This window comes from Tiliqua scincoides, chromosome 11 (genome assembly GCF_035046505.1).
Source record: "Tiliqua scincoides isolate rTilSci1 chromosome 11, rTilSci1.hap2, whole genome shotgun sequence".
In the NCBI taxonomy this organism is placed as follows: Eukaryota; Metazoa; Chordata; class Lepidosauria; order Squamata; family Scincidae; genus Tiliqua; species Tiliqua scincoides.
The window spans coordinates 18,230,203-18,243,548 of record NC_089831.1 but is presented as its reverse complement, the minus strand read 5'-3'; the positions used below and the strand labels follow the sequence as shown (position 1 = coordinate 18,243,548).

General features: G+C 46.8%; 1 protein-coding gene across 4 annotated transcripts in view; it reads left to right on the top strand.

The window, feature by feature from the left end:
• APLP2 (amyloid beta precursor like protein 2) overlaps window positions 1-13,346 on the top strand; it is a 70,583-nt gene that overhangs the window by 50,472 nt on the left and 6,765 nt on the right. The window contains exons 7-14 of one of the 4 annotated variants that reach the window (XM_066639802.1): window positions 2,178-2,345; window positions 4,888-5,018; window positions 5,362-5,436; window positions 6,179-6,337; window positions 6,769-6,897; window positions 9,087-9,186; window positions 9,948-10,121; window positions 11,390-11,425. In XM_066639802.1, the coding sequence (XP_066495899.1) occupies window positions 2,178-2,345; window positions 4,888-5,018; window positions 5,362-5,436; window positions 6,179-6,337; window positions 6,769-6,897; window positions 9,087-9,186; window positions 9,948-10,121; window positions 11,390-11,425 (972 nt within the window). The remainder of the gene's footprint in view (window positions 1-2,177; window positions 2,346-4,887; window positions 5,019-5,361; window positions 5,437-6,178; window positions 6,338-6,768; window positions 6,898-9,086; window positions 9,187-9,947; window positions 10,122-11,389; window positions 11,426-13,346) is intronic. The other 3 variants (XM_066639804.1, XM_066639803.1, XM_066639805.1) reach the window with 3 other exon arrangements.

The window sequence follows — 13,346 nt, the reverse complement described above, 5'->3', positions numbered from 1 at the left end:
TCTGTAACAGTTCTGAAGTTGCCGGCCTGTGCCAGAAATTCATTGTTCCGTAAAGATTTCCTAGAACAATCAACCAGTAGGCTTTAAATCCCACCAAAACCTTCTCCCTGATATTTGTTGAGCATTAATTTCAGGTAGTTCTTGAGCAAGCTGTTTCTCAAGCTGCAGTTCATTAAAAGGAGTTCCAAATACTGCCCGTATTGCAGGTTTCATTGCTTGAAAGCCATACCGAAATATGATTAGGTACCCTTCTCTAATTTTATAGACTTGGTTTGGTTGTACCTTTTCCAGCTCTTAGCCAAAGCACTCTTAGACACAGTGTTGTGTTCCCCACCTACCTGGTGTTGCTTCTTCCTACAGGTCCCAGGGCACCTTCTTCTTTGTGCTTCTTCTTTGTGCTGCTTCATTTCTAGCACCTAGGTCTGCAGCAGCTGGGCTTGCAACCTGACTCCAGTTGCAAACCCCTCCATTCAGTGATTCCTTTGGTTTTACAGGTGCATTCTTTGGGAGATGTGAAATATAGGCCTTACTGCAATGTTTGCTAAATACTTGAAGTAGCTAGTGGTTTCCATTCAGTTCCTGCATGAACTGAGCAGGTGAGCTGTGCTCTAGTGGCTACCTGTTGCTGCCGCCAAGAGAGCTTCAATGAAGGCGGCGGCGGGGGGGGGGGGGGTTGTTTCCTTTGTCTCAGTTCCTGTATTATGGGCTTTCACTCTCCATGAGTGCAGGCTGATGTGCCGTCTTGGCCACCATTAAATGTTTGAAGTTCACATATGAAACTAAAGTATACAAGCTGGGAAGCAAGGACAGTGGTCTAATGCCTCTATGAGGACGCTTCCTAAAACTTCTAACTATAAGATACGTGAAATTGTTAGGCCCCCATATTTGTGAAGGTGTAACTTATGCCAGTATGCTATCATAGCTGTTCCAGTACAAGACTTTGGTTTGCCCTAAGCATTCTCAACACTGGGCCTTGAGCATCCATTCGTGTTGACTAAATATTACTTGGTATTTGTTATACAATCGACCCTCAGCATCTGTGGGGGTTCTGTTCCTGGAACCCCCCACAAATGCAGAAATCCGTGGATAACAGGATCTGTGGGTGGGCCCATAGAGAACCTTCAAACATGGCCAGAGGTGCCCTCCAGTCGTGTCTGCAGCTGTACTAAGGTGCAGAGAGACACCAGTCTTTTCGAAAAACCAGAAGTGCATCTTAGAATCCTCCAATAGGCTCTCTGAGATATGGGGAGGCTGCACACAGTCACCCTGCACCTCCACGCGCCTCTGGATGCAACCAGAGGGCACCTCCAGTTGTGTCCAGAGGGTACCGAGTGACCCTCCAGGTTGGGGACCCGTGTTGAGTCAAATCCATGGATTCCAAACCCACTGATAATTAGGGCCGACCTGTAATACTTGCTGTATTGCTTTTGTGAGTTCTTGTGTCATATCTGCATACTGAGTTGTGTTCACAACATCTAGGACAGCCCCCCTGAGAAATCATGTCAAGACATGAATGTCACAAATATATTCCTGTTTCATGTGCCCCAAACCTGTGGCTTTTATAGACAGCTGGCGCTTCTGAATGGCACAGGAAGTTCATGCACTTTCGAAAATGTGAGGTTTCGGATGTGCTGGTGGCAGACATAGGCCGCCTGCCTGTGTGTTCAAAAGTGAAAGTCTAGTTTAGGAGAACTAAGGCAGCAAAAGGAATCTTCTCCCTCTCCCCACCTTTCCCCATAGCTGTCCTTGGTAGGGAGGGTGGCAAGAATCTGCCTGGCTGATGTTAGAAGGAAGTCTTGTGCATGGACTGAATGGAATCTTGCAGGCAGATGCTATAAACATCATTTAGCTTATGACACAAACAGAGCCTGGATGCTCCTTAGAATCTCTACCTCCTCCCTGCATGCTATTAGCACAGGCCAGCTTTAGCAAGACACGTCTTCCATCACGTGAGCTACTTTTGGCCCTCCCCAAATAAGGTTTTATAAGCAGTCAGGTTCTGGTGGTGGGGGGGCGGGCAAGTGGGAGCTTGCAGACAGTAGGTTTTGCGGTGTCCCGGGCAGAGGTCAATGTTTTCAGCTAAGCCTGCCCTGAGAGCTGCTGCCGTTGCTGTTTGAAATAGCTTAGCCAGGCTGTGCTCAGCCCCCCAGCTGATGCTTTAACCATCTCCCACACAGCTGTCTGCTCCCAGGAGGCGATGACAGGTCCCTGCCGGGCCGTGATGCCTCGTTGGTACTTCGACCTGTACAAGAAAAAGTGCATTCGCTTTATATATGGAGGCTGCGGAGGCAACAGGAACAATTTTGAGTCAGAGGAATATTGTATGGCTGTGTGTAAAAAGATGAGTAAGTCCTGCCTCCCACTGGCCTTCTTGCAGCACCGCTGTCCTCTGTCCTCTGTCTGTCTTCCTGCCTTGCTCCGGTCCAGGATGAGAGCTGTGTGTAGCCCTGTCTGCTGAATATCCTGTCTGTGCGCCAGTAGTGATCTCCTCCTGTCTCTGTGCTGCTCTCAGCCCAGCTTCTCTTCCTGCAGCCAGGGAAGGTTGACTTCCCTTCTGCATACTTACTGCCCCTCCAAACTAATATCTCGCAAGGCTCCTTAAAGGCTCAGCTAATCCTCTTCCAGATTTTGTAACCAAGGATTGAGTTCTGTTTTTATTGTTGAACCGCTGCCCTCTTTGACCCCCTCCCCTCCCCCCTGGTATCATGCAATACCCTCCAACCATGATTCATGCAGTGCAATGGCTCCTAATTTTTTTCTGGGTCTACAGCCTCTTCTTCCTGGTTCAGCTGGGTGCAGCTCTTGGATCTCACGAAATCCAAGAGATCCAAGATGGTGGTGCCCAAATATTGGGAGAGCCAAGATGGTAGCACCTGGAGGAACAGGTAGAAGGGGCCACTGTGAACATCCTGTGACACCCCTGTGAGTGAGCCATGACATCTTAGGACATTGCGACACACACACTGGGAACCCTTGTGTAGTGAATAGTGTTTCACTTGAAACACAGGTAGAAGGCCCTCTTGAAATGCAAGATTGTCGCTTATTTTCCGCCCCACTTGTATGATGGGGCTCTGCTTGATGACTCTATTTGGCAGCTCATGACTTTGGCCACCATTTTACCAGCTCATACAATGAAGCATTTCTCTCCCCCCCCCCCACCCACCCACTGCCCCAACAGCCACAAATAACTGTTGAATTTCAGCACTTCAATTTTGGCTGCCTTTTGAAAGGCTTTGTGTGCTTTCCTCAGGCTTGGCAGTCTGTCTATACAGCGGTAATCCTGTTTACAAAATGGGTCCCCATGCAAAATGCTTTTGATTGGGTTGCTCTGATTGAAGTGGTGGAATAAAAGATGCGGATGTCAGGAGCTTTGGGGACAAAGGTTTGTCCCATCCTGGAGAGATTTGGGGGTGGAAATGGGAGCCTCCATATCAAAGCCTGACTTGAACAGTGTGTAGCAGACCTAGTTGGGCTCCTATTTACAGAGAAATAATACATTTAAAAAAAAAATACATTTTTTTTTGCATGGGCGGTGTGTGTCTTTGTGTCCTGCCAATGTTTCATTTAAGTGTTTTCCATGTCCGAGTAAAAGGGTGGTAGGTTCAGGTTCCTGTTCAAGGCTCCTGATGAGGGTTTGATCAGGGGTGGCATGCAGAACACACTCGACGTGTGGTCTTGTGATGAGTCCTTTCTCGCGGCAAACAGTAATTCATATTTGTTTGCATGAGTACCTAGTGGAGGTTTATATTTATTTGAAAGGTTAGCAATCTGCTTTTCTGCCAAGTGCATGGAAAGTGGCTAACCGAGCAGTTCAGCAATGAAAATAGGAGCACTTGAAGCTCATACACAGACAAAAAAAACACACATCCTGCAGTTAAAAAGGCTGTTGGAGAAGAAAGAACTCAAGCAAATCGTCTTGGCTTGTCACTGAAATGAGTAGGGAAGGAACTGAGCCAACAGTGCTAGGAAGGGGATTCTAGAGTTTGGTTGCCATATTAGGAGAAGACCCCTTTATCTAGTTGCTACTGTGTCTTAGAGTCAGCAGATGCTTGGATCCAGACCTTGGCACACAATGAGTAAGTTCATATGGGAGAATACAGTCCTACCACTACCTTGGTCCCAGACTGTGTTAGTGGTTAGTGGATATGCAGGAGTGCATAAGGATGCACAACTTTGTTCCAGGCCCTGCCACAAGGTGGCGCAGGTGGAAGCCATCCATTCTGATCCACTTTGAAACACAACAGCATAGGACTTGGCGTGAAAAACAAAGCAGTGCGATTGTAGTAGAGCCACTTCCTCTTCTTGCTTCTAGACATGTCAAGGTCCGTCCCCCCCGCTAGCTGTCCAGTTGTGACTGTGCAAGTGGATTGTCTTGCTGTGTTTGTCTTGAGCTGCATAACTATGTGTGTGTGTGTGTTACTGAATCACCTCGATAAAGCAGACTGGCCTTGGAGTGCAAAATCTCTCTTTCGGGGGACTGAGCTGTCAAGCCAGTCTGGCCGTCCCGTTGCTATTCGGGGTGGTGGTGGTTCTGTCTTCACATCCCAGCAGAAACCTTTGTGGGGAGGGGCGGGGAAAACGACCATCAACATTAGCAATGGCTGCAGTGGCCAATCTGTTGCCTAGCATTTGAGACTGGGGACACTTCTATAGATGCCCCCCCCCCCAGAACATTATTTGACCTGGAATAACGTAGTTCACTTGTGGTGCTCCTGAGAACGTTGGTAGGCAAAAATGGGAGACTGGGAGGCTAGCGGCTAAGACATGTTTCTGAGAGTAGATCGCTTGGGAGCATGCATTTCTTACTCTAGCACCTCTGATCACAGCACCAGCTGCCTGTCCCCAAGGCCATTTTCACCACAAACCCTTTATTTTGTCTTCACCCAGTTCCCCCTACTCCCATCCCCACCGACGACGTGGATGTCTACTTTGAAACGCCGGCCGACGACAACGAGCACGCCCGCTTCCAGAAGGCCAAGGAGCAGCTTGAGGTCCGGCATCACAACCGCATGGACAGGGTATGTCTCCCCCGAACCACGCTGTCTTGTGGCTCTTGTTCCAGTTACTCAGCTTGGCAACCTTGTTGTGGCTGCACTGCTGTCTCTGTGCCATCTGTTTTACATGTTTCATGTTCAGCTTGGGCCAAGCATCTCCTCTTTTAAGCTTGAGCCGGATAATGAAAGATGGAAGTCCTGCAGGCACAGATGCCAGATTTGGAACCCTTTGTCTACGAAAGGGGGGTCCTTTCTGCAGCTTGCTCTTGGACTATGTTGAAATTGATCGTGTGTGTAGGGAAGGAGATCTTCCAGAAGTACAAACCCAGACTAAGATTTTTTTTGTGTGTTCCTCTGAATCATTCAGGTGAAGAAGGAATGGGAAGAGGCCGAGCGTCAAGCGAAGAATCTCCCCAAGGCAGAAAGGCAGACTCTCATTCAGGTAGGCCAGTGCTTCTTAGGGGAGCAAGAGGAATTTGTTATTCGTGCAGCTTCAGGGCATAGCTTCTGTCATCTCTTAACACTGGAGAGAACTAGAATTGCAGATTCTTTTCTCTGGCTAGTTGATGGTTCAGGGGTGGCTTGTTGGTCCTTCCTGGTGGTAGTTAGAGGGGACAGCATAGCATATCATACACATCGAGGGCTTCCCCAGGCCAGCCCACTCTGTCTACTGCCTCAGGACCAAATTCTGTCCAGGCTTCCAGCACTGGTGCAGCTGCAATGCAGCCCCAAGGTAAGGGAACAAACTTTCCCTTATCTTGAGGAGGCCTCCGTGACTGCCTCCCCACCAAACGATGCAGTGCAAGCCCCTTTGGCACAGTTGCACCGGCCCTGGAGAATTGGATAGAACTGGGCCCTTATTATCTTCTAGCATACATGCACAGACTTGTAATTTACATGTCAAAATTATCCACTCTCATTACTGTTTACCTTCTGCATTCATCTGCTGTACTTGGAACAATTTTCTGAAGGCAGTTGCTGCATCTGAACATTTGAATTAAACTGAAATCCATAACTCGTATTTCTTTGCATGTCTTTTGAATGGGGTGTATGGAGAGCTCACACTTTCCTCTAGGAATGTTTCAGGTACTAGTTCAGTCGTTACATCTCAATGCAACTAATTGGGATACAGCATGGATTACTTTTTGGCAGTCTGAGCAAACTTGATCTACTTGCTTTGACAGCGGTTCCAGGCAATGGTGAAGTCGCTCGAAAAAGAAGCTGCTAGTGAGAAGCAACAGCTTGTGGAGACTCACCTGGCTCGCGTAGAAGCCATGCTGGATGACCGCCGGCGCATTGCCCTGGAGAACTATCTGGTTGCTCTGCAGACCGACCCTCCACGGGTATGTTCATCTGGGATATATGTGTGATATAGAGCTGGGTGGGAGTATCTGGAGGAGGAGCAAGTGTTGATGATTGGAAAAAGAGAAGGTTGAGGGGGGGAAGAAGGTGTTGGTTGAGAAGCCGTAAAGGCAAACATGAAGCTGTAGCATCATAACTCTAGCAATAGGTACTGCAGTGCTGGCCTCGGGGACTCTAAATAGGAGTTCTGTCCAGGTATTCCTCATTGGCCTGATTCCACTTTCTTACTTGCGGCAGCTCGTGTGTCTTATGTTCACGGTGAAAATGAGATTATCTGGAGGGTTGGATCAGAGTTATTTGGCTTGCTCAGCAGGCAAAGCAGGTTGAACCTTTTAAAAAAAAACGTGTGCCATTAAAAAGCATTGGACAGGCTTCCTTTATCGGGCTCACCATTTGGATTTTGCTTCTGCAGCCCCACCGCATTCTCCAGGCCCTGAAGCGGTACGTCCGGGCAGAGAACAAAGACCGTCTGCACACCATCCGCCATTACCAGCACGTCCTGGCTGTCGACCCTGAAAAGGCTGCACAGATGAAATCTCAGGTATGGGGAAGCGCGGTCCCCACAGCCCTGTCCTGCCCTTGCATTCTCCTGTGGTTGAATGGGAATTGAATACTTGAAGCCCTTCACAGGCCAGCTTCTCTTTAGCGTACAGAGGAGGATCTGTTTTTCATCCAATATTGCCTTCTGTCATGACGGCCGAGTACCTCTGGTTGCCATTTATCTGTTTCTTAATATGCAGATGGTGTGTGTGTTGGCATTGGCCTGGGACAGTGAGCTAAATCAAAAATCATGGTTAGATTTGGGAGAGAACAGTGATAAGGAAATAAAAACACACAACACCGCTTTCTGCACTTCTCATTTTTGTGGCTAAAAAAACAAACCCAAAATCTGCAAAAAACCCTTTTATTTGGTATTTATTATTTAATGGGCAGGTGTATGGGTAGTGACTGTGGTGGCTGCATCTACTGACGCTATAGTGACCTATATCACTTACCTAGCACACTATTACAGCGATTTGATTTATAATTGTAACAAATTTGGAATAAAAACACATAACACTGCTTTCTGCACTTCTAACTTTCTTGGAAAACAGAAATCTGCGAAAAAATGAAACCGTTTTCTCCCACCTCCATTCACGATAACCAAGTTAGGGGTGTGATGGGGTTGCATTTGGGTGCTAGCTGGCACGCTGGTGGGAGATGAACCCACTCCATATGGACCAGAGGCATTTTTGCAGTCCTGTCCAGACCTAAGTTCTGTCCCCTTAGCTTTGTAGGAATTTCCTTGAACTTCCCAAGGATAGTTCTGCTCCCAAGGAGTGGCAGAACCGGCCCCATTTTTTCTGGCTGCCGCATAGCTGAGTGCCGAGGAGGGTGTCCTGGTGGCGTCTCGCTTACCGGAGGTTTCGTTGCTAAGAAGTAAACACTCCTCCCTTTGAGTGTGTGCATATTTTTCCAAAGTAGGTGTCTGCATGAAAAAAGAGAGAGAACCTACGTAATTAACCCAGTTCTCAGACAGTTCTGCATTCCTTCTTCGAGACTTGTTACAAACAAGTCTCAGCCCTGACTGGGGTGTGCATGTGTGTGTGTGCATGTGCGAGTGTTCCCTCCGCTGTGGTGCTTTATTGTTTGGGGTGCTGCATCTGTGCCCGTCTTCTCTGACAAATGACCCTCTTGCAAAGAAAAGAACTGCTAAAGGTGGCGGCTTGATTTTTTTTTTTTGCCCAACTTGCTTGGTCTGCTTTTGAAGCCAGGCGTGGAGCAGGCAGCCAATTTCATGCGGCATTGAAAATTGAAAGCCATTGAAGCCATTGAAAATGCTTCCCTTGTTGAGCTCCATACTGCAAGATCTCCTTTTTGCTGCAGGTTGTGTGCACCTAATCTTGTAGACTGTGACACTGGAGAGTTTATTCTGGATGCAGTACTCTAATCTCGAGTAGCATGGGGTTACCTGTCCTCTTGGTTTCCAGGTTGGGGTCCCCCAGCCTGAAGTTAGTCTTCTAAGGGGGTACAGCACCCAGTTCTTCAGGCACGCAACTGAATCAGTGGGGTTCCTTTTGGTCTCTCAGCCAGAAACTGGAATTGGTGTTGCAAGTGTGATGCTGAAGCCTTAAAACCCTAGAGACCCTTAATTCTTTGCCTGAAAGCTGCTGTGTTGGCCAATTGACATGCAAGTAACGTGAGCAATAACGTCAGTTCCATTCATTTTACCTCTTGGATGTGCCTTAAGCCCCTCCATCGATCCACTTGATTGACAGGCGACCACATAGGGAAATTAAATTGCTTTCATCCTTTCCTTTTTGAAAAGTAAGATAGACTCAGAGGGGTTCTAAAAGCAGGTTCAATTCAGCTCATTAGGATTCTTCCACTTTGGCCATCGGCATTAATGTGGGTTCCTTATCAAGTCGATATAATCTCTTAATACGCAGTGCCCTCTGCAGGTCAAATACCTGTTGGCCATAAATGTCAGAAGCCAGTTTGTAAGGGTCATGTAGGAAAAGAGGAACCTGGTTTTGAGTGTGGACAGAGAATAAACATTTAATACTCATCCTTCTGTAATTCAGAAAGTACTAGAGTGCCTTTTTCCTGCTACTGCTCACGGAATGTCAGGAGTCAAAAGGTGCTTTGGAGGTCATCTAGTCCAATCACCTTGCTCAGTGCAGGCAATGTTGTCAGTAAAACAGCGTGTGCACCCTGATGTCTCAGACTCTCTGCCCTCTTGCTTGATAGGTGGTGACGCATCTCCGCGTGATTGAGGAGAGGATGAACCAAAGCCTGTCCCTCCTCTACAAGGTACCTTATGTGGCTGAAGAAATCCAGAATGAGATTGGTTAGTATCTTTGACCTATTTGCGCAGTCCCCAAAGGTGGTTTATCAAAGACCCCAAAGCCTTCTGGGTACTTGAGTTCAACCACGATACTAGCAGTGTGGCTGCAAAATGAGTATACAGGTGTGCCCACAAATTCACAAGGGATCTGTTCCATGGACCTCCCACAGAAGGTGTGCACGTGAGGGATTCCTGTCTCGGCGGGGTCTCTTCCATATCCCCCCGCATGCCTATTAACTGGTTTTAGAGACCTTCCCTAGCAAAAATGTCTTGATTATCAAGGTTGCTATAAACTTACATGCTTATAGTGATGTTCAGGCTGCCTCCTGGCCACTTGGGGGGGGGGGCTAGGTTGAAGTTAACAGGAAGCTTGTAAGCTTATAGCAACATTGTTAAGCAGGACACTTTTGCTGGGGTAAGTCTCTGAAACAAGTTAATGAGCACATACCCCCATCCACAGATAATTGAAACCCTGGATACAGGATCTGCAGATATGGGGGCTTTGTAGTAATGCAAGTTATATATCAACTTGTGGAGTTTCTACCTGATGTACATTTGTTTTTAGCGAAAACAAAGTCTGTCCTCCATAGCTGAAAGTCAAGATTACTTTCTGAGAAACCTCTTCCTAGGTGAAGGGTGTATTGTTTTGTTGCTGACTCTTCTCATTTTTGCACAACTGTGAACTGAAGCTTTCTGTGTTGCAGCTCAGCACTAGCTGGGCATCCCCCAGAGTTTCCACTTAAACCTTCTTTTTTTTCCTGCAGATGAGCTGCTTCAAGAGCAGCGAGCCGACATGGACCAGTTCACCTCCTCCCTCTCCGAATCCCAGGTGGATGTCCGCGTGAGCTCAGAAGAAAGTGAAGAATCTCCTCTCTTTGATGGCAACCCCTTCCGTCCGTTCCAGGTGAAAACCTTCCCAGCCTCACCAGAGAATGAAGGTATGTGGAATTGAGAATGCCAGAATTGCTGCTACTTACATCAGAATTGAACTGACATGAACCTAGAACGAGGCATGTGTTCAAAGCAGAACTGTGAACCGGATGCCCAGTCAGTTGATCTACAAGCTGATCTGTGACGGAAGGGAGAAGTAGAAGCGGTTTTCTAACTTGTCCAGTAGTGTCAGATGTTGAGTTCTTGTTGAGATGCTTCCAATTCTGAATGGCTCACTCAACTTTTGAGATCCTGATTTCATTTGCTTGCATGACCACTCAAGCCCTCTGCTAGTCTGATTTTTTGTGTTTATTGCAAGGTTTGTGTCTCTTTTCTATTTCATAATGAAGCATTCCAAGTGGACAGTGTAATTTAATTTAACGTGGCAGTGAGAGAGAAAGCGTGGCAGCAACATTTCAGAAACTTTTGTTGAAGGGAGCTGGAAGCCATGTTAAAGGCAGGTCTTAAAAAGATTAGGATATAAGGGGGGTGGGGTGAGTTGGATCCCCTGGGGCTGGGAGTTTCACATCTTGGCTGCTGCAACAGAGAATCTTTCTCTGGTTCCCCACCACTCTGATGGTGAAATGCAAGGAATGACCTCTCCCACTTGAATACAGTGGGCCCTCTTTATCTGCAGGCTACGGATCTGTGGATGTAACTTAACACTGATCCTGAGCTAGCGCTAGAGGACCTCCCGTACATGACCGGGAATTGCTTTCCTGTCGCATCCAGAAGATCCTATGAGGTGTATAGAGGTCATGTGTGGTGTCGCTGTACTGCAGAAGGCCTCCCAGAACCCCCTCCACAGATTTCACTATCTGCGGAATTCAGTATCCGTGAGGGGGGGATCCTGAAATGAATCTCCCGCAGATACCTGGGGCCCATTGTGTAGTAGAGCGTGCACTTTTGTATGGGAGGGAGATGATCCTGTAGGGATGTTGCTTTTCTCTCTCCAACCAATGGACTTTTTTGGCTTGGCTGTCAATAATTCTTAACCACTTTCAGTCCACGGGAGGCCTTGAATTCCAAAGTCCATCTCATCACTGTGCAATTTCTGCAGGCTTTCCAGAAATTTCCTCTCTTTGTATGCTCAGTGTTTGTGTGTTCAGGACTGAGATAAGAGATGGGAAAGTGTGCACTTTCCTTTAACCTCTAAGCTAAATGTTGGCCAGGTTTGAGAAGAAAATCATGCACAAGCCTTTTTTTGTTTCCTTTTCTCTCTTCTTAATCTCTTTTCTCTGCTACTTTTGTTTGTTTGTTTCCCTTCCTGCTGTAGATTCTCAACCGGATTTGTACCATCCAATGAAAAAAGGTTGGTTCTAAGCTGATTCCCTCTAAATGCCTTCCATCGTTCCTCCAGCTCTCTTCCGTGTGTTCCAATAGCTTTTTGCTTTTTAGTTGCATAACCTTGCCTTTGCTTGCCTTCTGCCTACTTAAAGCTTTTTAGGGACCATTTAGCCATACTCCATTCCCAGTGCAGAAACTAGTCACTTAGGGTGCCTCTTGATTGGTTGACAAATGCCCTAATCATAATAAAACGCCACATGTAGAGTATTGGTGCTACCTAGAAATTATGATTTTAGACATAATTGAGTGTGTCTTCCAACCTTCTCAGTAGCCTTGCAATGACAGAATGGGGTGGTGCATTAAATACTTTGATTGGTTTAGGGGCAGTGGTGTAGCTAAGGGGGGCAAGGGGTACATTGTCCTGGGTACCATGTCTTCTTGAGGAGCTGTTTTCAAGGCCTTCAAAAGGCATTTCTGGTTTTTACCTAAAACCAGAAGTGCCTTTTGGAGACCTCTAAGATGTTGTATAGGAGTGTTAAAAATGGGGGTGGTGGTTGTTATGGGGGTGTTAAAAAATTTTTTGTGCCCCCATGTGCCAGATACCTTGGCAACAGTACTGTTTAGAAGTGCTTGAGAGAATCTTGATTTGTTATGGGGGTTCTGTTTCTCCCTTCCCCCTTTCCATTTGCTCTTCATCCTAATTTTGTTTTAGGAGTGAAGGAACTCTTTATGGAGAAACTTAATTCGAATTGGGCCGACTTCTAGGAATTCTGCTGCAGAATAAAATGCTGCTGTGAATATTGAATAGTTAATTTGGTACAGAATTACTTAAACTGGGTTCTGTTTCAAGTATGTGTCTTGCCTTGAAATGGATACTAACAAAGAGATTGTGTGGAAATGTAGAGGCGGGGTGGTGGTGACTGTTGGCAGCAGGGAGAAGATGTGTTTGGAGCTCTGTCTCATTGTTGTGGTTGTCGGAGCATGGCATCTGACATGCTGTATTTTTTTTTTTGAAAGGCTCTCCAGGAGTTCTATAATTAAAGGCCAAATGCCATGCAGCTGTGTAATTTGGAACCAGTGGCTCTAAACACTCATTTAAATACGGGGTATCTCTTTGTCAGAGTTTCTGCTGTAGCAGATGTGAGTGTGATGGATGTCAGTGGTGGCCAGAGCTCCCTCTGCAAGGAGCCAAGTTGCCCAGAATGAAAAAGTCTTGCACGTTGCAGGTCAAAGTGTCAACAGCACCGACCAGGGCTTGCTGCCTTTTACTTGAACTTGCCAGGCTTTTCCATCCCTAGAAGTGCCGAGGGAGATCCATACAACCTGTTTCCCCAGAATGGCCAACCAGATGGTTCTGGGAAGCCCACAAGGGCCACAACGGCGGTTTCCCCTATCTTCCTATAGTCCATAGCAACTGGCTTTCAGAGAAATGCTTCTTCGAAACGCGGAGCAGTACGTAGCCCGTTTTGTGCACCCATGGAAGATGAGTCCCCCCCCCTTTTTAAACTTGGTGGCTTTCATTCCATTAAGTGGTGGTGGATTCCATAAATTGTGTGCGATGTGAAGAAGTGTCTCCTTTTTGTCTGTCCTTAACTTTCTGCCAGTAAATTTTTTATTGGACAACCTTGTGTTTTTTGCATTGCAGGAGAAATGTTCATTCTTGATTTTTTTGTTAGGATGCATCCTAGGTTCAAACACCCGTCCCCATTTAATTCTATCTTAAATCTACCAACTATATGAATTGAGCTGAGCTGCCTTGCACAATACTCCACACCTTGCAGTCCGCCAGACTTGACTCGAGTCGCCATTGAAGGTGGCAATTTTTTTTTCAGACTTATTTTTTAATGCACAAAAGCCACGACTGTTGCTTTGCAGAGAAGCGTGACAACTAAAATGCTTTCCCCCTCGGAGTGCTGATCCACTTAGGGCTGTTCAACCTGGCAGAA